The 25,487-nt window shown below is 37.9% G+C and overlaps 1 protein-coding gene across 9 annotated transcripts in view; it reads right to left on the reverse strand.

Moving 5' to 3' along the window:
- The window catches only part of cacna1g (calcium channel, voltage-dependent, T type, alpha 1G subunit), a 294,208-nt gene that overhangs the window by 154,199 nt on the left and 114,522 nt on the right, over positions 1 to 25,487 (reverse strand). For all 9 annotated transcript variants that reach the window (XM_037980627.1, XM_017416147.3, XM_017416146.3 and 6 more), the window contains exons 3-4: positions 20,709 to 20,820; positions 521 to 654 (exon numbers count right to left, since the gene is read on the reverse strand). In XM_037980627.1, the coding sequence (XP_037836555.1) occupies positions 521 to 654; positions 20,709 to 20,820 (246 nt within the window). The remainder of the gene's footprint in view (positions 1 to 520; positions 655 to 20,708; positions 20,821 to 25,487) is intronic.

The following is a 25,487-nucleotide window of genomic DNA, read 5'->3' on the forward strand; positions in this document are numbered from 1 at the left end:
GGCTTTGGAGTGGATGTGCAGATTAATCCTCTGATTTTTTGAATTTTCTCTGAAAAGAAACTGGAAAACTTGTTGCAGGCGGCATTAGATTGAAGTTCAGGTGGTAACGTCACAGGAGGGTTTGTGAGCCTGTCAACAGTAGCAAATAATGCTCGAGCATTGCATTATTGAAAGTTAACTTCTAATCTATAAGGAATTTTAGAGGTTACCAACTTAAAAAAGGTTCAAAAGTAAATTTATCGGAAACTCATTGAAGCCCATAGGGAAGTACCCCAAAGGCAGATTCTTCACTCCCAGTTTTGTTTGAATATCTGCCTGCAAATGGTTTTCTTTTAATGTAAAAAACAGATTGAAAAAAATCAACTTTGATCCTTTGTAGATTCTGCCCTTGTTTGTAAATCTATGTGACCCAGGTTCACTGCATTGTGCAGACTGATTTGAAACTCAGTCTATTACAAACTTCTTGTATGTTTATGTACAGCTAGGCTTGGCCACCTGCATGTTTCAGAGTGTTACTCACCCAGCCAATACTATGAAGAAGTCCAGGCGGTTCCATGTATCTCCAAGGTAACACTTCTTGCCAAAAATCCCCAGTGCCACCATTTTGATCACCATTTCAATGGCAAAGAATGCAAAGATGAAGTCATCAAAGTCCTGCATTGACACAAAGATAAAGTGCATAAAGTACTGTAATGTATAGATAAGTACAAGGCTGATCTTTATGATCTTAACACTAACCATACAAAATGTACAAAAGTTTTACATGTGATGCATGTAGTTGCAAAATTCTTATGTGAAAAAGATTTATTTTACCATAGACATTTATGTAACACTACTGTTTTATTTAAGATTAATAATAAGTAAATAAATAAACCATTTTTGAAAGTTTCACAATGACACATTTTGTCTTTCTGGACATAACATTTCTTTCCTAAAGGGTTATCATAGTATCATTAGTTAGATTCACTTTTTCTGATCACTGAGTGGTTAGTCATATATATCCTCTATGGCAGAACTAACTACACTAATTTCAAACTATAGCTAAATATTTGTACTAGCATAAGGATGTGATCTCATATCCTATTTTGAGTATATTAGCATTGTGGCATGTGCAATCCTTTTCATCTGAGCTTAGCATTAGTAACTGCTACCAATAACACATGGATGTGTTATCATATTAATGCTAGCATATGCAACATTCTAATATTAGTATAGTGTAATTTGTAATGGTTAGCTTCTTAGCTTAGCATAAGTGACTGCTAACATTAGAATATGACTTTGGTCTCATATATTAATGTTAACATATGTGACATTCTCAGTATAACATAATATTAATGCTAAGCATCTTAGCATAAGTGACTGCTAACATTAGCATTTACTGTTTGAGCAAAATAAATTCTGTCAGGCTGATAGTGCTACATAACTTGAATATCATTCATATTTATTGACTAAAGCTTGGAATTTGTTGACTGTTATCCAAAACAGGCATAAATAGTTCGCTGAGATCCTTTGAAATCATTGTGATGTTTTATTCATTTCTCCAATGAATTCCCTTTTTTTATCTTTGCCCTATCATCAGGAGGTCAGGCTTGTTTCAGATAGGGGAAGAAAAAGTATAACAGCCTCCTTGTAGTTGCAAAGGATTAGTGTTTCGCTCACTGGCACTTCATCAAGCCCATCATATCATCATATGTGATTTCAGGCCTCATAATAGTTGTTGTTACCTTGCTGTTCTAACACTCAAGTCAGAAACAACTTGGGATCTAGAATTTAAAACGTGGCCTGAGGCGATCACATTAATCTCTGATTCTTCCTTCATTACTGCCTGTCTGGCTGCAGCTCTCACGAATCATTATCAGACTAGACTGAAGACAAAGACAAGAGCATGAAATCAAACGAGAACTGAATAAAAAAAAATAGAGTAAAACCTGCATTCTTAACATATGAAAATCAATAATAAATGAAAAAAAGCAGAGGTGGACGAATTGTAACCGAGAGGGGAAAGAACAAAGTTTAAAGTAAAAATAAAAGAAACATTCTGGAAGGAGATTAAGGCACAGGACACCCACTGAAAGATGAGTCACCCTAACATGAACAGAGAGATGTAAAAATATATCAAATCCTGTTAGCTTAAGCAGAAGCTAGCCTGGCACTGCTGCACTATTCACTGTAAGTAAAATGTTGAGGTTCCTAAAGGAATGTACATCTGTGACAGGGTGTTTACAACTCAATAATCTCACCTTGTCATAGCTTTGGAACATTCATGCATGCTGCTAAAAAAAAAATCCAGTTTATTCAACATGGCTTGCACTGCTTTTTCCAGGACATACAATCTGTCAGATCGTGTCAGATACTGGCCGTACTGTACATAATTCCAGGCGTTAATGAGTCTTTTTTTTACATACCACTCAATAACTCCATGGAGCCTTGGAGCAGATTGTTTAATGAAACATAAACTCTTAAAAGAAAAGGTCAAAGAATGAAAGAAAAAAATGTCTGACTTTCTGTGACTGCTGTAAACAACTTGAATGATTTTGTCTGTGCCAAATAATAGATAAGTTCCATAAAAAACAAAACATCGTCATGAAATCTCTGTAAAGATAGCAAAATGAAATTCCAACAAATGCTTGTGTACAACATGAAAAAATAATGCAAGCAAAAAGGATCCTATGGACACTATTTACTTATATGAGGATGCTAAACCTGAAACAATAGTCACAGCCTTCTGAATATAAAATTTATACTCTGTGCTACTCTTTCAGCGTTTTGCATTAAGGTTTTTAAGTTTTTGTTCCCCTAAAAGCCATGACAGATTATCTCACTTCACTCAAATCAGGGCTGACTAGTTTTTATTACTTTTCTCACTTTTGCTCTATCTGCAATTTGGGTTGCACAGCTTAAAAACCCAAGATATTTAACTTGAACTTTGTTCTGACTCTAAAATTTATTAAAGAGTTCCCGACTTAGCTAAGCAGCCTCACAGCATGATAGTATTGGTACCATGTTGCACTATTAGTAGTTTTGTTTGGAACTTAGTTTATTTTTACTTATAAATGCAACGTAGCAACCTTGAGTTTTAAGGGTCTTCTCTGAGCATGAAACTCAACAGAATATTCAGTTCATACAGTGGATTGCAAAAGGGTTTCTAAACATAACACCTCTCATCATGCTAAGAACACTATTACGACAGTGAAGCATGGTGGTGGCTGCATCATTGTGAGGAATTGTTTTTTTTGTTTCTGTTTTGTTTTCTTGATGGTTGCTCTGGGGGTTTATTGAGTGTTTTCGATTTGGGTTGTTCCCTGTGTTTTGTTTTACTTCTGTTTTAGTTTATTGGTTTGTGTTTCTGCTTTCGTGTTTTTTCACTTCCTCATTCCTCCTCAGTTTACTTCTCCCTCTGCATTCCTGTCACGCCCACTCACACCTGTCAAAGCCTGTTAATCTTGTCACCTGTCTCCACTTACCTAATTATCCTCAGCACTTTAAATACCCGGTCATTTCTTCCACTAGTCGCTGGTTCATTGTTTTTTGTTGCCGTTAACTGCCATGCTCTGTACCTCGTCTCCTTGTTGTTCTGTCCACCATTGTTTGGTTTTTTTGTTGCTGCCTCGTCAGCCGTTTGTTTTTCATTTTTGTTTCTTTAGTTTAATAAATTAGTTTTTTTGTTCGTCTAATTATGAGTCTGCGTTCTGGGTTCGCCTCTGTCTCCACGGTTCCTGACAATCATGTTGCAGGGATATTATTCATTAGCAGGGACTAGGAAACTGGTCAGGGATAAAAGAAAGATGGATGGAACAAAACACTAAGTTACTATTTGAAAAAAAAAATCAAATGATAATTCAATTCAATTTCTTTTTGTAAGGCCACAAAACAAAAAAGATCATCACGGTGGCAGAAAATGAGAATGCTTTTGAAACACAGTGTAACAGAATTTTTTTTGAAAAAAACTTTTTTTTTTAATTCAGATTTGAATTAACCATAAGAAAAGCATTCAACGAGACATGTCGTAGAACAACCTGGCTTATTTTACCAATGTTTACCCAGAGCTTCCCCAAATTGAAGTTTTCCATTGCACATGATCCCTCTTCCGAATGGGCAAGAAATTTAGCTAAGTAGTTTTGGTGTTAAGCATGTTAGGAATGACTAGAGTAAGTCACTATTTTTATGTATTTGCACAAAAACAAGCCCAAACATATTAGGAATTGAATCAATTCTAAAATCTGAAGATTATGTCTAAAAATGTAAGGGCTAGAAATAAAACCATATTGTATTCTTGGTGTTTAATAGTTCCTCAAAAATTGATTTGCAAATCATAGTAAGCATAAAAGACTAAAGAGCATGACAGCCTGTTGGGAGAGTAACAAAGTCCAGCTATTGACAGATTTCCCAACCTGAAACGACTGAGAGAAAATGAGCACTGTGTGAAATAGAGAAGAACTGAGCTGCCATGCTGGGCCCTAAGTGACTGTCTGCTTTGATCCAATACTATATTTTTTATGCCTTTGTACTCTTTTCTTGTCACCACTGAGAAATAGATACCAATCTATTTTGTATTATCTAAAATCTGCAGAGCTGATCTTCCTAAAAGTGTGACAAAACCTGGAAAGTGATAGGGAAATTTCCTGTATTGTTTAGAACATACACAACTTTAAAACACCTAAATATCCACGCATGAAGACATCTCTATGCATACTTGCATGTGGAGCGCATCCATGCTGAAGCATATGGGACCAGCCCCTCTGGGGCTCTTTAAATTATCACTGAGCCGATGTCAACCAGCCAAAACCTTCCTCGCGCACTTGCTTCAAATGAGCACACAGGCATGCTGCTTCTCTAAACACAACTGGGACTTTTAATCCGTTCGAGTCAACAGGACATGCTGGCCTGCAGCGTTCCCACTGGAGCGGACTGGTGGGGTGGCACATGGTAACCCAGTCCCTGTAATCGGGGAATTGATTTCCAGAAACTTCTATCAGACATCAGTGGAGCGTGAGACGTGTCGCATGATCCCGCACAAGACAAATCTGATTTGCTGTCCAAAAGCACGGCGGGAGCTGTGCAGACACTCCATCAATCACAAGCTAAGATGGGAGGCACTGATGTGTCCTATGAAAATGTGTTTTGCTCTGTGTGTGTCTGGACTCCATGGTTCACTTGATGTTTGTTCATGTGAATAGCAGATAGAGTAGCCTAAACACACACACTCGCCTTTAGGGGAATTGACACTGGTGACCTGTACTGAACAGCCCATTGCTCACATACTCCCTAATTTCTACCGGCCACTGCATTAAAATAGACCGTAGAGTATGTGAACTTTCTCTAAACGTTTTTGCAAACTTTTTGATGAACTGGCAAAGAGGACTTTCACATAGTGAAAAAAGAAATTACAATCAGTTAGGTTATTACAACTAGCTTAATACTAGTTTAGACAAGAAAAGAATGGTAACAAAATTCTGTCAAAAGTGCAAAGTAAGCAAACACGTGACAGTGAAAGACATTTAATGTCTTAGGCCAAATTTATGTTCCAGAAACCCCTCAACCATCCAGTTGTCCATGCAGTTGATGGGACGTAAATTTGGTCATGTGTATCTGCAAGGTCCACCGGATCCCTTAGCAATCCAAAATCCAAAAAGCCCAGGATTTTACGTACCTAATCAAAGAAGTGCCACCAAACACACTCAGACAAAGAAGCACCACAAGTAAAACTATAAGCATCTTGATGTTCTTTTGGGAACTCTGCAATCAAGTGCGAAGCAGCTCAAGTGAGAGTCAGCTCCTTTAAGTCTGAGGCCACAGTTCTCAACAAAAAATGATGGAAGACTCACCCCCCGAGTCTTCCATCAGTCTTTGCTTCAAGCAGAGGAGTTCAGGTATCTGGCAGTCTTGTTTACAAGTGATGGCAGGATTGATAATCAGGTTGGCAGTAGGGCAATGCTTCAGCCTGGTTAAAAATGGGTTAAGCCAAAAGGCAACATTTTCAATTTATTACTGTAGTCCTTCCACATTATGAACCTCACCTATGGTCATGAGGCATGAATCCAAATTGAAAGAACAAGATCCATCATCCAGGGCCAGTTCAGAGTAGAGCCTTTGATCCTCCACATCAAAACAAGTAAGTGAGGTGACTCTAGCATCTGATTAAGATGCTTTCTGGGCACTTCCCCCTGGAGGTTTTCTGGGTACATCCCACTTTGAGGATACTACCAGAACAGATCCATAACTTTCTGGTTTGGAAGTACAATGAGATCCCATAGGTGAGATTGTCACTATAGGCAAAAATGTCTGGGTTTTCCGTGTGGACATGTTGCTTTTGTGACCCAAACAAGAGAAGTTGCAAAAAATGGATAAATACATGGGTGCTATTACATAAATTGTAAATAACCAACCTTTTTTAAGTTTCCAATTGGGATCTGCTGTCTGTAAAGTTCATTTCTACACTAGTTTTGCCCTGAACACTTAAGACATCATTCATGAAAGACAGTGTTGGATGTCCTATAAAATATTTGTCTTTTTATTGCATGCAGGAAGCAAAACCCATCCGTATTTGTTTCAAACAAACTCCTGTTGCTCGGGCCAGATTTGGAGAAGCCTTCCCTTCCTGTTCAACAGAAAGGCCCTGTAAAGACTTAGCAGGTACAAGTTGTTTATATCAGTGATTGTAAAAAGCTTCAAAAAATAAACTCTGTGTATAGAGTTTTTGATGCTATGAAGTAGCAAGAAATTAGCAAAAAGTAAGGGTAGTATACATATCCAAAATGTGCACATGTGGCCACTTTTCTTGGAGGTTTCATTAGCAAGAGGCCAGCTTTTTAACACTGCTTGAGCGTTGCTTCTCCTTCTATGTGTCAGTGAGGCAACAATTAGCTGATAGATTTACAGTGTGTTATTGTAAGTTTAATGAGCACCAATGCTGCACAGGCTTCTGCTGGTGACAGAAACGTTTGAAGATAAACATTTGTTCAAATTTTTACAAGACATCTCTTATATAACAACCCCTTTATGCCAGTGAGAAATAAGCAGAAGTGCCATCTCATCCTTTTGCATTCCGTCTTTCTTATCTGCACTTTTATTCCCGTCTCTCCACGCTAACATCTGGATAGGATTCTCGCTGCACTTTTTGTAAGCTACTGGCATTTTTCCCTCCTCCTTCCACCGCTGCTGCCGTCTGCCACCGACCTCCATCTCTCTTATCTCTCTCTTATCTTTCTTCTCTCACTGCCTCCTTCTTTCTCGCGGGTGAAGTCGTATCGCTCCCTATTACTGTGATTATGTCTCCCACAGTAGCTCGAGGTGTGCTTTGCTCAGTGTGTGGATGATCTCAAATTCCAATTGTGTACTTGTGCCGACAGTACATAACATTTTTTAGGCAAATGCTCGCTAAACGGTTCTGTGCTCAACACGCAATTTTACTGTATCAGACATCTTCTTGCTCTCCCACCATGTCACTGCACCCACATTTCACAGCCCCCCTTGTGTGTCTATGTGTGTGAACGCCCATGTTTCTTCTCACATTGCCTGAGAATAAGGGTAAACACACGTGGCGGCCAGGCACACCAGACCTCAGTAACACTGTGTTGCATGTTATTGAAGCAAAAGCCGACATAATACACACCCTTCCATCATGTCTTGAACACAGCCCGTACGTCTTAAGTGTGCTAATGATGAGAGCTATTTGAGCACTCCCTAACAACAAATCCTTTAGTATTAGAGGGAATGTGACGTGCAGAGTGCAGTAGCTGCTGGGGAGTCATCAAATTTAGAGAAGTCCCTGTGCAACAATTAAAAACAAAAAGTTTTTATACACAAGCACATGGCAGTAAAGGATCACCAAAGAATCATTTAACTGTAGGTATCCACCTTGATGAAAAACATGGCACCAAAAGCCAATTAGCAACCTCATGTATGAGCTAAAGTGCAACCTGACCTCTGACTACTATTGATTGAAGTAAATACACACGCACATCAAGAATTTTGTTTTAAGACTTTTATTGGCCACCACCATGAAAGCCAGGAAGTCATGCTTGTGTGTGTGTATGTGTGTTTGCTTCTCTGTTAGCAAAAAGTTCATGACCATAGGTGAGGGTAGGAACATAGACTGATCGATAAACAGAGTTTTGTCTTGCAGCTCAGCTCCCTCTTCACCACAATGGACAGATAGAGAGTATGCAATACTATGGAAGCTGCACAGATCCATCTGTTGACCTCTCGCTCCATTCTTCCATCACTCACTATTAAAATCTGGATCTGTTTTAGACTGAACTGAATTTAATATTATGTTAAACAATTTGTACTTCTTTGAATAGTGCCCTGAGGTAATTTGTTAATTGGTTCTGTTTAAATAAACCTAATTAAAATAATGTAAAAATTATGAATAAATAACTATGAAGCAGGCCTGGGTGTTACAAAGATTTCCCAGTGATTATGACGATTTGCAAATAAAAAACTTTGACTTGACTTTAATATTGTAGGTTTATTTTATTTTTACATCAGCAAACATAAAATTTCAAGAATATTAAAACTAGTATCCCACTAGGCTGCGATTAATGGTGACAAACCACAAATGGCAGTCGTGAGGGAGTTTTATTTTCTGTAAGAAACATTTCAGCCTAACTACATCACACTGATGTACTCAATGTTGTGTCCAGGTATTTACCTGGTTATTCATTAGTAATTGTCTTACATGATTCATTCAGTTTTTCTGTTTCATTAGTTTGAAAGAAGCATATCATTTTTTGTATTTAAGAGAACAGTAGAGTATTAACTCTTCCTTGAAACAGTTGAAAACCTTTTATTTGGGGGTGATTTTTTTTTTCTTCTGTTCAGCTACAGCGCCTTTCACCGCTAAGACTTGGAACAAACTTTGGATTTATGTTTCACTCTCAGCTGCCAGCAATGAGAGCATGTTCTACCTGGGAGAGATTTAAGTTTTTTTTTTTTTTTTAAATCAAGTGAAAGGCAAGTGTAATGGAAGTCCAACATTTTACTTCCTCGAATCTCAGTTTCTGTCATTTTAAATGAGTGGACTCTTTGACTTCAAAGAACAAATACAAACTTTTTTTTTAACCTTTAAAATGAACCTGAATTCACTTAAAACAAAATTGTATCTTTATTTAGGGCACTCTTACTACTATTCAGTCATTATTATAGGACTTCTGTTAAGATGTTTTATTTGCATCACAGCCTGCATCTGAAAAGAATCCCAGGCAAAATGTGATGTGAATAGCAATATATATTATCAAGCATAGACAAACTTTGCTAAAAAAATGCAAATTCACATACTTGACAATAGGTTTTTGACAAAACAAGTTAGAAAACCCATCCCTTTTTGGAGTTCTATAGCTGATACATACTTTACGTTTAAGTAAAAACATAATGTCAAGTTTAAACTGGCCACAGAATGTTTTGATATTTTTAACAATACAATTACTGTTTGAGTTGTTAGTTTTAAACATTTGTGGTCATGGTACACTACCTATTGAACTGTCCTACTGTCCTAAACTTTTGTAAACAAGCCCAGTCTCACAACTTTACACTTTTTATAGAAGTTCATACATCAAAACTGAAGCATTTCTTCACTCAGTGCTATAAGACTCTCTCAAATCCCCCCAGAGTCCAGAGTGGACACACTTAAATTCTCATTTACCTCTTTTGTATCTGTGCTCAGATTTTTCTCTTCCAGACTAGAAGGGAAGCGTGCCATATTTCCAATATAAAACACTGCAGATACATAAAAGATGTACCATCTACCAAAAAGCATTTTCCATTTAAGTTTTCTCGCAGTGGCTATTTGCTTGAGGCCTAATTTTTACTCTGTATGTTCCATGAAGACTGCTGTCAGGGAGTGAGAGAGACAGATTTGTGGTTATCATGGTGATCCTAATGAGCCATCACTGGGAACAGCTTTAACATTTATTTTTATTATATTTACACATAATTCATTTATTTTGGAACTCTGAACAGTAGCTGCACTGGTGACCTTTAAAATTTTTTCAAATATTTTCTTGCTGCATCTACTGGGCATCTGATCAGACAGGGCACACAAAATAGACAGTGTACAAATCATTCTGGGCATGAAACAGGTGCCATCAATTCTGTAAAAACTATCCCTTGCACCTTCTCCCAAAAATAAACCCCAGCCACTATGTATGCTAATTTTGCCTGTCACATGTCTAAATGCCATTATCATTGGGGTCAGATGCTTTCATCCCATCCATACACACACATACGTAAACACACACAGACAGACAGGCGGGCGAACAGCCATACGTGCCGGTGAAGGCGGCATACGCCTCATGTGACGAGGACAAAAGGGCAGGCTAACTGTAATCTGCCATTCAGCTAAGATCCACTCCTCACAGGTGGAAGGAGATAATATTGTGAGCTCAATCACCGCCATTCATAGCAGCCGTGCACACAAACCTGCACTCTGATGTTTCATGAGGGTGTATGCGAGGCGGATGTCGGGAGGTATATGTTTTCCACCCAGGCCTGCAGGCTCCTGCAATGGTTCAGTTTAACAGCAGCACACAGATTCTGTAAACCCTTGGCTTCCTCTGCCTCCTTTGTTCTGAAGGTCTCCCTCTGTGTATATCTCTGTAATCCAGCGCTTCAATTGTTTTGGCAACAATTTTATTAGCTTTCCACTGACATCACATTGCACTGTCAATGCTTGGGGGGAAGGTAGAGTTAGAGAATGTGCTTCACTGTTCAGATACAAATAAATTGCTTTAAATTTTGTCCTTCTGGCTGAAAAAAAAGTTCCCCAGGATTAAAGCTGCAACTGATACAGCAAAAGTTTGGCATTTTTATGAAACTATTCCAAATCATTGCTCATGCCTTACTTTTTTGCTCTGAGATGGTGCGCCTTCTGATGTGCCGTGTTCTTTATCACAAGCTTTGTCCAAGGTCTGTTTGCCCAAAGGGATAAAGTGTTTCATGGGGATTACAGCACTGAAAAACAAAGCACTAATGCTATTTTCTATTTGTTTCTTGGCATGAGTAATACTCATAAAGGTTAGAGAGGCTGTGATAAAGGATTGCTTGCCAAGTGGCGCGTTGATGGTTTAATTCCTGGCTTCGGTTGTGTCCATAAAGAATGCCAGTGTATGAAACATCTATTACTTTGGGATTTACACTTGCTGTTTTGACTTTCATCAAACCAAAATGTCTACCAGACTAAAAAAGGGAAAAGAAAATGAATAATTAAGTCTTAGTGCAGTATCTCACTGGGCTGCAGCTGCTGGAGACTAGTTTGTGACTCAAAATTACAAGAAAACTGTAAGAAAATGGGGAAATTTTTAGTTGCAGTATTACTGAGTTCTGTTTGCAACTAAGCGAGTAGTAAGCCATGTGGGCACGTTTTGAGCATCAGATTTTTGAAACTCATGGACTATTGTCATGGGCAGGAAAACTGTTTTCTAGGCCATGCACAGTTTTATTGTGCACCTCCGCTCACATTGTACCCGACATGGCTTGTTTTTTTACCCACTTTGGCATCCATCACCACATTTATGATTTAATCTACAAGTACACTTTTGTACTGAAAATAGCTAGAACTGGACCAGCTTTTTAATAAATAATATTTATCACTGGCATGGGTTTTAGACCTGGACACTTAGGACTGTAGCCTTCGATATTTTCTCTCATGAGGAAAGCTCCCATCTAGGTGTCAAAATACATCTCTATTGCTGTAGAATTTATGAACACTAAATTGAGAAGGGCTATTAATGCCAACAACAACTCTGGAACTATTTTTAAAAAATAAATTTTTACACAAATTCTGTGAACACAGTCAAAAGTCAAGCAAAATTATGAACCTCGCCAATATTTCGATACATTTTGGAGACGCCCTTGCAAATTCTGTTTGCACACTAGTCTCTAACAGTCACAGGCTAGTGAGATACTACTAGAGGTGGTGGATAAAATCTATTTTAGATGACAGAAATGGAAGATTGTTTTTATTATTTTTCAAATGTCAAAAATCTATTCTGTTTATGTTAACTAATACCATAATGCTGAATACCATGAAAGGCAGAACTCAGAAGTGTGGAAGTGCAGAGCCCAGACAATCTATAGCATACACGTAACAGACGCATGCACAAGATGGTTGAGCGAGATGTATGACTGGAAGTAAATCACTGGAAGTATATTTATTCTTTGCTTTAAAACTACCAAGTAATCACACAGGGGTGTAGTGGGGGTGATGCATTAAGCGCAGTCCTCTGAATCTCAAATAAATTGAATTGTAAGGTGCCTAAAGATTCCCACCACTAGATACCACTCTTACAAAGAAGGAGAAAACATGTCAAAGTTTAATGTCTATAAGATAAAAGTGAATGCATTTCATATTATCCAACCATGCAGTGCGAGAGATGAAGACAAGTGAATTTTAAGGTTTCTTTGAGATTCATACAAACAGTAAACAAAGTTTCAGGGCAACTTTTCAGCTCCACTGAAACAACGGGCATGGGTTATTTCTTTTCATACCCTGCAGCTACCCAGCAGCCTATGATCATTACAGTAGACGTTGGCTGTGTCAGGAGATGAGAGCTCATTTAGCTTAAATCTGAAGGGAAAGTCATGAAGGTGCCGGACTTAGCTCCCTCATTAGCTCCGATGGCTGTGGTGGGCACCGTGCTCAGGCAGCACTCAGAGGATTCTCTGTCAAGAATTGATTTAATCTTTGAACCTAATTTGAGAATGTACAGGGTTGAATAAGGTCGGCGATCACAAATATTTAACATTAATAGTCAAAATACTCATTACAACTACATATTTGGGAAGTTCAAATGTTACAGTGGGATGCAAAAACCATTCACCCCCTCTCTAATTTACCTAAAATTAATCTTAAACAGAATAAATAATTCTAAAAATTTAAAGCAGAAAATGGGGGAAGGCATATTTCTTTACCCCTCCCCCAAAAGACTTGCTGTCATTTACAACATCAAGTCTCTTCAAGAATGTCTCCAGGATTTTACACACTTGAACCGCTGATATTTTTGTCCATTCTTCATTACTAAACTGCTCCAGCACCTTCAGGTTGGATGGATGCTGCTTATGTCCAACAATCTTTAAATCAAACCAGAGATTGGTTTGATTAAGGTTTTGGCTTTGACTGGACCATTCCAGGACATTTAACCATTTTTTCCATAAATAACTGGAATGTCGCTAAGGCAGTATGGTTAGGGTCATTGTCCTGCTAGAACGTGAACCTCTTTCCCAGTCTCAAATCTCTGGAAGACTCAAACAGTTATTTTGCACCATCCACCTTTCTTTGATAATGCTTCCACTATGATGTTTTACTGTAGGGTCGGTGTACTCAACATGATGAAAGATGTCAGGTTTGCTTCAGACATGGTGTTGTGTTTGATAGCTAATAGGGTCAATTGTAGTCTCATTTGACCACAGCACCTTCTTCCACATGCTGGAGGAAGAAATTCTAGTTTACGTTTTATTTTATTTATTTCTAAAATAATGGCTTTTCCCTGGTCACTTTTCCATGAAGCCCAGCATTGTGCACCCTGCACTGGTCCTATGAACAAATAATCTGATCTCTGCAGACAAGCTACCCAGCTTCACCACGGTTATGAATTTGAATTAAAGGCCAAGGGGTAACTGTAAAGGTAGGTGAAAGAGTAGAGGCAGGGGTAGGACTACTATTAGATAATGGAATTTGGCCAAGACCTTGTGTCATTGAGCAATAGCATTAGCATTGTTGATGTGCATCATAGTCATGTCATGTTAACAAACACATAACAGTCTCAGTGAAACAGAGGAAAAGATACAGTCAACTGAAAGAATGAGATCCTTAGCAAACCCCCCTCCAGAGAGCATAAACCCTGAGCCTGGGGCAGTACATATCCTGAAGCAATAAAATAAGACAACAATGGGGTGGCTCCAGCACAAATCTCAAACTGTGCTTTTTGGCTCAGCTAAATCACAAACTGATACCTTGCATTACATATGGAGAAGTTTGAAGAGGGAAGTTCAGAGACTCTCGCTATCCAATCTGACGGAGCTTAAGAGGATCTGCAGGAAGAATTGAATAAAATGCTTAAATCCAAGTAAGCAATGTCTGTAGAATGTTACCACTGAGAAGTGGGGAAATCCCAAAGGAGAGAGGTTTCTACAAGGGACTAATATAATAATGAATATATTCTAATAAACTGATTTTTTGTATATTTTCTACTGTCAAAAAACTAAAACTACTGCTTTTATTTTACCAGCATAGGTTAATAAGAGCAGAATGATGGCAATTGATGACAACCACATCCATATACCTCATGACAAAGTAATGTAAAGAGTGGGCTACTACAATTGCACTACTGTACAATTGGTAGAGATCAAGTTTCTCAATTCTTCGCATCTTTTCATTGGCTCTATGTTAAATTAAGAATACATAATGATGATGAATAATCAACTACATATTATCTTAAGGATCTCATAGTCCTATACTTTGCCAACAGAGAACTTTGCCATCAGACTACAAGTGTACTTGTGTTGTGATTCAGAAAGATTTTTAAAGTAAAGTAAAGGCAAAGCTTTTAGTTATCAGGCTCTTCCCTTGTAGAGTCAGCTCTTTGTTTTGATTAGGGAGACAGACACCGTTATTTCCTCACAGTGAAACCTAAAACTTTACTTTGCTGGCTAACTAGGAGTGGCTTGAGAAAGCCACACCTTCAGTTCTATGAGCTTTGTTCTGCTGGAGGAAGCGCAGCCGCTTATATATGGAATTTCATTCTTTTGGTCATGATTCACACCTCATGACCATAGGTAAGGGCTGGAATGTAGAAAGACCAGTAAATTGAGTGCTTTGTCTTTAGACTCAACTCTTTTTTCACCATGACTAACCAGCAATGCCCTCATTACTGTGGACGAGGCCCTGACTCATTGAACCATTTCCCACTTCATCCTACCATCACTCTTAAGCAAGACTACCAGATACTTGATCTCCTACACTTGAGGTAGAGATTCATCCCTGACCTGAAGGAGCATTCTACCTTTTTCAGTTGAGAAGAGAGGAGCTGACTCTAATTTGCTGCTTCACACTCTGCCACAAAGAGCCCCAGATATTTTGCTAACAAATAGACAGGAGGTATATTTAAAGTAATAAGCAAAGGTCTTGTGTAGTGCTTGAAGTATATGTTGGAGTTGACTCTCAACAACTACCACACCCAGTTTGAGCTCAGCACCGACTTCATCGCCCTTCATTGGGTTTGCTAAGATTCATTATCCATGGTGGCCTTCTCAAATGGTTTATGGGATATTTTTCTAACAAACAGACATATGCAAACATACTCACAGGCAAAAACAGGATCGCTCACCTTTCCCCTATTTTAATCATTTTAGTGAATGGTGCAAACAATTGCAACTACAGGTGAACTATAATATATTGTTCACCTTTAAGTCGTTTTTAATGACACACTTGTTGTTTGTTTTGGACACAAAGGTAATTTGAGAAAAGTCATATCTAGCTTTCACTAACAAAACAAAATAATTCGAAGTCAGAAGGATAACCAGTGTGTCGGGACGTGTGGAAAAGAGATGATAGGGAAGAGAGGGAAAACCGGAGAGTCAGTGAATTTCCGGCAGAGTGAGGGGGGATCAAAGATGGAGCAGAATGGAAAGCGTGTAGGTCATGAGTTTTTACGAGCTCTTTAGATGATGGGGAGATTGAAATGGAAGAAGCAAGGAATTAATAACAATGTATTTAACCTTTGGGCTGTGAGTTCATCTGTGCTCCACGGAAGAGAGCCACTGAATTAAATCACATCTCGTATCCTCGAGCAGAGAAGAAGGAAGGAGTCCATGGGCTCGGGCTGCCGTGGCAACAGTGGACTCCAAAACTCTACGCCTCTGCTTTCCATCTTTCGTTTTTATTTGTATTAATGCACTCACTTCTCCTATTTCATATGTCACTGTTATTCTTTCATTATACTCAGTCTCTTCCTTCCTTTGTCCCTTTTTCGTATTTCCAAATTTTATTCCATATGATTTTCTTTCTTTCCTCACAAAATAATCATTTTCTTTCCTTCTTCCTTTTTTAAAATTTTTATTTTATATTTTCATTTGCAGATGTAGATGTATTTGCAGACAGATGTTTACAAAACACCAATCATAAAAAATAATCATATTATTTTGGGTGTTTTAATGTTTTCCCAAATATACATCAGAACTGGTTTCTGATTGGACATATCAGGCTAACATTGAATTTCTGGAATGGCTTTCCCAAAAGCCCCAACCTCAACCTCATTGAAAATTTATGGACTATAATTAAAAGCTGGGTACGTGCCAAGAAATAAATTTAAATAAACCAATTCTGCCAAGAAGAGTGGTCATATATTCAGACAGAATTATGTTAGAAGCTTGTTGATGGATACAGAACGTGTGGTTGAGGCGTAAGTTCTTGAGGTATGTTAAACCAAATATTACTCTGGGTGTATGTTTACATTTGAGCCTGTATTTAGAGAAAATCCACAATGAATTCAAACTTGTGCACTCAGTTCTTGTTTTTAAAATTTTAAACTGAAGGTTGTGTAATCATTCCACCCTGGAAAAAGAATAGTTTTAGATCAATAATGAAACGCCTAAAATGAATATGACATTCATACTGATGGTAAGTAGATGTGAACTTCTGAACACAACTATCGTCTTCTTATTTCCACCTTGCATTTCCTATCATGACTTTTTTTTTTCTTTTTTCTCCTTTCTTCACTAACTCTGGTTTGGTTTGGTTCACTTGTTTTTCTCCTTCTGTTACAACTAGAGCTGGTCAGTGACAGACTCACCCGGATAATAATCCGAACCCTCACGAGACCTTGCAGATCCTACATGTCATCTGGCAGACTGCCACTATGTCTGCGAGTAAGCGGGCTTGCCATAAAAAAAAACATCTGAATCCCTGGAAATGCTGCTAACTCAGGTGAGTCGGGTTACTGATTTGGGTTAAAAAGTCACCAGAAAAACAACAGACTCAGATGAGTCATACACACATTTTACATACAGTTAACATTATTTAACATTTTGGGTAACTTATATTTAATTTGCACATTATACATTTTTGTTTCAGTTGTTTGTTACATCATTTGTTCATTTATTGATGTGTGGAATTGTAAAATAAGCATATCCCCAACTCAAGTGACTTACTTTAGTCTCTTTAGTTAATGACTCCGATTAACCCGATTTCATAAAGTGAACAGGATTTACCACCTCTATTATGACATTTCACTTCAACCCTTTCCTCTTTTTCTTTTTCTTCTTCTTGTACTCAGCGCATAAGTAATGCACGTATGTTTACATCTTTTCAGAAACCTAAACATATTTTCCATAAAGTGTGTCACATCTGCAAACCATTTACCTATTAAATTGACTCTAATCCCAAAAAGGAATGCACTAGAGTGAGGTCTACATTTTCTTCAGTGATAGATTGCTCATCTTGGGATGAAGGTGCTCATTCACTGAGTTAGTGGGCAAGAAAATAGGACGACGTAGTTCAATCTATTTGGAACCACTTAGCAGGCCTGTCATCCCCCGTGCTGCACAAAATGAACAGCTTTGGATCACTCAGATCTATTCTACCTCACCTCGCTGCTTAAATGTCTCAGCCAACACAGAAAATGTGGTGGGATTTTCTTTTGTTGTGTACTTTTTCCATTAGTATTTGTTGTGTTATAAAAGGTTGATAACATAATGACAGTGCCTCCACACAAAGGTTTTTTTTTTATTTTTTAAATTTGAGATAATGCAAAAGGACAGGACTGCAAAGGGCTATGCTTGCTGAAAAACTGATTTCTTGTGTTTTTTGTTCTGTCATCTGTTTAGCTTTTGCTTGAATAATGCACGACGCTTGCTGCCGCGCAAACAGGGATTTCGTCGCCCCATGTCTGAAATTGTTCTGTACATCTAGAGTTTGAAGTGAATGATAAATCTGAAGTGCTCATCCGTTTATTATCGCCTGTTGCCATGAAAGGCGAGTGATCATCTAACTCCTGTGTCTGTGTGTGTCTGTTAGCAAAGTATACCACGACCCTTTAGACGAACTTTAATGAAACTCTCAGAAAATAATCACTGTTGGTAAATCTACAACTGGTTAATATTTGAAATCAACCTGATTCAACAGGTCTAAAAGTTACGATGAAAAGTTGCGATTTTTTTTTTACTAAAGTCAATAAAAAACCATAACTTTTAATATATAAACCAAAAATACTTACTAGTTTTGTAAGATAATTACCAACAAACATTAACATTCTCAAAAGGTGCTTTATTTGAGAACTTTGATAGCTTATAAACTGACATTCATGACCATTTCTGGATTGTCCCTCATCTGCAGCTCTCCTCACGTTTTGCAGACACAAAGTGTTTGTCGATGAGTTCGATGATTACACTGCAGGACGTGCGAAACAGCTTCCCCCCACTCTCGTGCAGCTGGGTAGGAAACTGGTTAACTAACTTCACTAACAGTGAAGTTAGTTAAGTTGGACATTGGATATTCGCGCTCCACGGAGTTAGCGGGGTCTAGCTCACGGCTGACCCGAAACAGGAGCGCCAATGTCAGACAGCCGTTCTCTGCCGGCCCATTCTCTCATGCGCGGCAGTTCACTTAGGGACCTCTAAGTCAGCCGTGAGCTAGACGCAGCTAACTCCACGGAGCGCGAATATCCGATATCCAACTTAAAACTAACTTCACTGCGGTGTTTTGCTGAAATCTTTGTGGGGAAATGTGAAGCATTAGCGCACATTTTGGCTTTGGTCGCTGCTCCTGCATGCTCCCGGCATTCTGATATTAACAGGATGTAACGTCACATCTATTCTTCGTGAGTTATTTGGGGTTATTTTGGTTAAAGTTGCGGGAAAGTTGCGGTGTTTTGGGCAAAGTTGCACAAACTTGCGATTTCGCGGGGTTTGCTTGATTTGCGTTAATAATTGCGATCGCATCATCGCGAAATCCTGGAGGGTCTGGTTAAAGTCATCCCTCTGTCTGTCTGTTAGCAAAATATGTTGACAGATCTTAATAGAACTTTCAGGAAGTTATCACTGGATGCACCTTTACGACTGAAAAACTTTAGGAGTCAACTTGATTCAAAATGGCTACCATAGCTAATTGACATTAGCAGACAACAGTTGTTCTAACTTGGTCATTGTAACAGATAATGAGCTACAATTGGGTGTGGTAGTAGCTGAGAGCCATCTCTCTCACACTCTCTGAGTACTATACAATCACGCAAGATTATTGTTTTAAACTTTGACATGCACGGTAGTGCGCAATATGAATTCCTTCAAGGAATTCTACTTTCATTTTGTTAATTTTTATCCCAGCTGAAGGCCTTTTAGTTGGTTGTTATTTTCCCATTAAAATAAAATGAGAGAAAATAATCAAATGCTGAAGAATAATGGTGTCATGTTGTTTTGTTTCACCAGCAAATGAGTTTTCGACCAACCAATACGACTCAGTCAAAGTACTTGCCTCTGGAGGTATTTTTCTGTACTTATTACGAACTGATGGCTGTACTTCAGATTTTTACTATGACCAAGTCAGCTTGCCGATCACAGAAATTGCTACCAAGGCAGTGAAAATAGCTGCACAGGGTTAGATATTACTTCAAATGGCTCTAAAACATAATCAAAATAGAGCTAACACTACATATCTCTTCAATAACCTCAATTTGTAAGAAAAGGCCTGCAATACAAGCCGGTGGTGTGAGGTGTGAAAGATGAAGGTATTTACCTGGCAGCAAGGCTCTCACAAAAAGCCATAATTGAGTAGCATGATGGGAAATGTCGGGTCAGGCTTGAAAAGACATAATTTGCACCACTGCGTTGGAAATCAAGAGTGCCTATCACAGTTCTGAACAGGCAGTTGAGAGGTTGGCTCGAGTTAGGAAGGTTGGGGTTGTTTAAATGCAAGGATAACACCATCCCATAGAGGTATCCACAATGTCAGAAAAAAAAACAACAATTTGCTATTGCCTGCTGCCAAAGGCAAAAGGGTGAAAACTCTTTATGATTGTGTCTGTGTGTGTGTTTATTTGTCTGTAGCCTAAGCAAAATGTCTTGTCAACATCATGGCAGATTTTAGTGAAATTATTTGAAAGTAATCACTGGATGTGCAGCTACAACTACTTTTTGAAGTCAACCTAAATCCAAATGGCCACCACAGCTAATTGACTCTAGCCAACACAAAAATGGCTGTAATTCAGTCAAATTTTACATTTACCGAGCTAAAATGTAGCGTGGTAATAGCTCAGTGTCATTTCCAACAAATTTTCTAAGCACTACACAATATGTTAACATGTTTAAATTTTGGAATTAATTGTTAGAGCCAACACTGTCTGTTAACAAAATATTTCATTAACTACTAGACAGATTTCAATGACTGTCAAAAAGTAATCATTAGATTTAAATTCCACAGCTAATCCACATTAGCCAAAACAAAAATGGCTGTAACTCAGTCAATTTCACAGATATTGACCCAAACTTTTATGTGGTAGTTGCTGAGAGTCATTCTCAACACATATTCTGAGCACTACCACATCTCGCTAGATATCACAATTTTAGCATGACATTTACAAGGTTTTACCAAAAAGGCTGTAACTCTGACCCTTCTTATCATAGGATGGTCTTAGTTTAAAACTCTGCCATGAAAGGGTGATGTGCATTCCTTAAAAGAATGCTAGGCTTTTCATTTTTAAACAGATAAAAATAAGTCTTACCTGTAGAATTTTGCACCGCTCTGAGTCACAGTTGATATCCTCGCAGGGATGGAACATGCCCAGCGTCACACAGTTCAACAGGATCACCAGCATTGATGCTCGCTCGAACCATGTGCAGGGTTGGAGTTAAAGAATACACCAGGGAAGGTTGGGAACATTTTGCATTTTATGCGAAAATACAGTCTGAAGCTGAAACTGAGTTGGTCAAGTTGAAAGAATCAGAACAAAAAGTAAAATCAACAAAAACGAAAAGCTAAAATTAACAAAAGAAGAGGTAAAACCCACACTGGCCACAAAATTATTAGTAAATAAAACAGTAGATAGAAGCCAGAATTAGTAAAACAAGAGCTAAATGCTAAGACTAGCAAAATAGTAGCTAAAAGCTAAAATGGTCAGAAAAGCAGCTAAAAGCTGAACCAGCAGAACAATAGTGAATAGATCAAATTAGCTAAACAGTAGCTAATAGTTAAAAATGAAGCAAATTTTAGATTTTAAAGATAGTAACATTTTTCAAGAGCTTGTAATGCATTTTTATGTAAAAAAATGTTTAACATAAAGTAAGTAATTTAAAAATTTACAAAATAACAACATTTATAGTTGCCATATCCTGAACATGCTGAAGGTTTTGATATCTGCATGGCTGAAATGGCTGAAAATATGCTGAAGGAGTCACAGTCTGAAAGACGTACGAAAGAAATACAAACAGGGAAACGGCATGAACTTAGCATTCACACAACAACAACTGTAAGCAAACAGTGAAAACAAGAAGGATAAAAAACAAGCATTTCCTCAAGTGACCTCATTATCCCACCCTCACCTTGGAAAGTGATGCAAGTTCATCTCTCGAACTCCCATTTATGGCTAAACACTGCATTCAAGAGCAAAATGAGCCACGTAGGGATAAAAGAAGCGAGCCGTCCCACCTGTGGCTGGCATCGCTCCCGTTTCACACTGTTAACCAAAGATCTGTTAGCGAGGCACGCTGGTAAATGTTCCGTCTGTTGGCAAGGGAGCTGGATAAGCACTTCAAAAGAGACTGTGTGAGGTAAAAGACAACAGCGGCAGATGTTGAGAAACCAGTTTGAAAGGAGGGGTGAGCTGGTGAATGAAGCCGTCTTGACAATTTTATTGACGGCGGGGTTAGAGTGGATGATCCTAATGTGGTTAGGCCAAACCACAAATTTGACAGCAATCAATGGAGAGGCTAAACAATGAGGATAATATTGCACACACACACACACACACACACATAGTGCTACATCTTGAGGGCTGCATGCCTAATCTCAAACACCCTCCCTTGGATTTATCCCATATATAACAGACAGCTACTACAGCTCCAGTCAGCAGCCTGAACCTGGACTGGTAAACTGAGTTAAACAGAACACACAGTTTGTCATCCAGATAGGGTGTGTGTGTGTATGTGTGGGTGATGTGTTAGCTAAACAGAGAGCAGCAGTCCTCGTGTGCAAAGGTTTGAAAGGGTAAATGAGAGCACACAGGCTGGGAGGACAAACGACCCGTCCATCTTTTATAACATTAGCCACCTTATGATCATTTGTCTCTCTGATCCATTATGAAGCCAGGTCAGCTCAATCACGCATCCAACTTTCTTTTTTTTTTTTCCTGCTGGTCTAATCTATGTGGCCATGTGTGTGTGCATGTGTTCATATATCTGGGGTTTTAGCAAAATATCTCATAAACCACTGGATGGATTTGAATGAAACTCTCACAGTGTAATCATTGGATGCTCATTTATAACTAATTAACTTTTGGTGTCACCCCAATTAAAATGGTGTAATGTTTTATGTCTTATAAACGTGTCACCATATTGTCAAATTAACCATGACGCCATTGTTTTCTTTTTCAGCTTATCTGAACAAAGTAGTGGGAGTTTTTTTAGGTTGTTTTTAGAATATCACCACAGTATCAACAAACAAAAGTGGGTGAGAAAAGTTCACAGATGTTGCAACAACAAGACAACCATATCGATCAGAGATACAGTGCAATTGGTGCTCTCTGACATTTTTTTGAAAATTTTGTTGTGTGTCTCACACATTGTCAGTTGTCTATGTTATCAAAAAATAAATAAATATAAGGAATAATGTACAAGGGCTAAACATCTAAATTTAGCTGAAGAGATCAAGCTCAAATTAGGACTATAACTACACTAAACCTTGGTAATCACAGCTATTGGTCATTAGGTGCAAACTAAAGTTTCAAGGGCTACTTCGGTTCAGGAAAAGATTAATTTACTGTAGGTTATTTTGCTCTAAAGAACCATACAAATTTGCCTTAATTTCAGAGTGGAACGCAATAACATAAAAAATGAAAATACTAAGGGAATAAATGCTTTCACAAGTCATTGTAGTTAATAGTAGCTCCAAAACTAACTGCGGATTAGTATTAAATATTAAATGAGTCCTGGGGAAACCTTAGAAATAGCAGCTGGATAATGACAGCAGTGTATGAAGGGCCAAGCATTGTTATGTCACACACTGGAGGATCCACAAAAAGTTCTGGGGATCCAAAGGGACTCAATTAAAAAAGATCAGTCCATACAGAAAATAAGATAATTACACAGGAAAAAAAACTCACACTGATCTCTAGTTTAGGAAAGATGGCACTAAAAGTTTTAATATTTTAGGGCTGATGTTGACACAAAGTGGTACTTCTGGTAAATGTTTGCAGTGGGCTATAAGGGACACGGGGAAAATACTGAGCTGCATGGTTTGCCTGTGTAAGCCACTGATTTTATGCATCTCTGTCATCCAACAGAACTTCACTGTTTCGTTGAAACCGAACAGAGTTCAGGCATATCAATCACATCTCAGCCAAATTGTGTTTAGTTTACTGTAATTAGTAAACTAAACAAAGTTTTGTTTAATTAGTGCTAAGCTAAACTATGCTTAGCCTTAGGACACTAAAATGACCTGTTTACCTTACTTTTTTTCTTAATTCAGGTTTTTGTTAATTAAAAATATTATTTTCCTTTGTTCGAATTAACAAACTGCCAGAGCATAATGAATCTTTACTTAAGTGCTATGGTAGCGAAGCATTGAATGTGTGACTGTCAGTAAAAATAAGGAGACCAGATAACTGAGTGGCTAAATAGTAAGATTGAAATTATCATAGCAAACCTAAAAGAACTTGAATGTGCTGACTAGACCACACTCTATATTTCTATATTTTCTTTGTTTTAATTACAAGAAGAAACTATTTTCTAACTTTCACCAACTAAATGAAAGTTTGTTTCCATCATTCTATGACAGATCAATTTAGCTCAGTTTTTACAAGAACAGAATAACAAGCAGACCTGAACATGAATAGATTAGTGTCTAAATGTCCACTTTAACAAGATAACGTTTCCAGGTACAAATAAAGACTGTTCAAGGTTGAATTTCCAATTTGCACAAAATTAGTGTGATGTAATTGACCTTACAATGGTTTGGCAGAGAAAAACTTTGCCTCAAAAGTGCATTTAAAGGCCTATATTTCTATCATCAGTACCATCCATCCAATTCCCACATACCTCATTCACTTTAGAAGGGCAAAGAATGCAGGATCCAGTCATCTGGTATCAGGCGTGGTAAACCATGGACTGACTCTAGAACATGGCCAGGTTCTGTCTGTACCATATTGTCATAAAGCTGGTTTTATTAAGATTTTATGGTTTGCTCCTTGCATACAACAAAAGAATAAAATAATTTAAATAACTACCATTTATTAAATAAATACATACCTTTCCATGCGATAGGTCATTTCATGATAAGAAGGTAAGGAGTTATAGCCATTTTGGTCAAACCATGTAAATCTCACAATGTAGATCTTGTAAAACCTATCAGCACTCAGAGTATATGTTGTGAGGTACTGTCAGCTACGGACACACCAAAATTTAGCTCAATATCTGTAAAATTGACTAAGTTATAGCAATTTTTCTGTTTGATAATGCTGTTTAGCTGAGGCAGCTATCTTGAGCAGGGATGATTCGAAAAAGGTAATCAATTGTAATTGTACATAAAATGATTAAATTCTGAGAGTTTCTTTAAAAGCTGTTTATGAGATATTTCGCTAACAGTCAAACAGGGTTGACTGTTGCCAACAGTTAAAGCCAAAGGTTTCTGCAAAGATGTTGCACAATGTGTAGTGCTTGGAGAATATGTTGCGAATTAGTCTCAGCTACTTCCATACCAGATTGTCACTAAATGTTTGTAAAACTGACTGATTTATATTATTTTTTATGTTTTCTAAGGTCAGTTGGCTGTGGTGGCCATCTTGAATTGAGTTGACTTCAACAGTTATTCAGTTGTATATGTAGATCCAATGAGAGTCTCATTAATGTCTGTCCAGTGGTTCATGAGACATTTTTGCTAAAAGTCAGAGATGGCTGACTCCAGAGTTTCAAAAACAAATCTTAGGCAGTCAATTAGCACACAAAGTATAATTTGGGGGTAACTTTCAGCTACTACCACCCAAATTTATAGCTCCATAGCTGTAAAACTGATTGCGTTAAGGCCATTTTAGTGTTTACTAAGATGACTTAGCTAAAGTGGCCATTGTGAATCTCCATAAATAAATCAGTTGTATTAGTGCACCCACTGATTACTTTCTAAGAGTTTAGTTCAAATCTGTTCTCTGGTAATGAGATATTTTGTTAACATGACAAGCAAACACATGTACACTCACAGACACATGGAATGATAATACAGAGATCGAACAAAATAAAATTTACAGCAAGTTAAAATATGTTTGCATGCAAATAGAACAAGGTTCATGGTGTTC

The sequence above is a fragment of the Kryptolebias marmoratus genome, linkage group LG17 (genome assembly GCF_001649575.2).
Source record: "Kryptolebias marmoratus isolate JLee-2015 linkage group LG17, ASM164957v2, whole genome shotgun sequence".
NCBI classification, from domain to species: domain Eukaryota; kingdom Metazoa; phylum Chordata; class Actinopteri; order Cyprinodontiformes; family Rivulidae; genus Kryptolebias; species Kryptolebias marmoratus.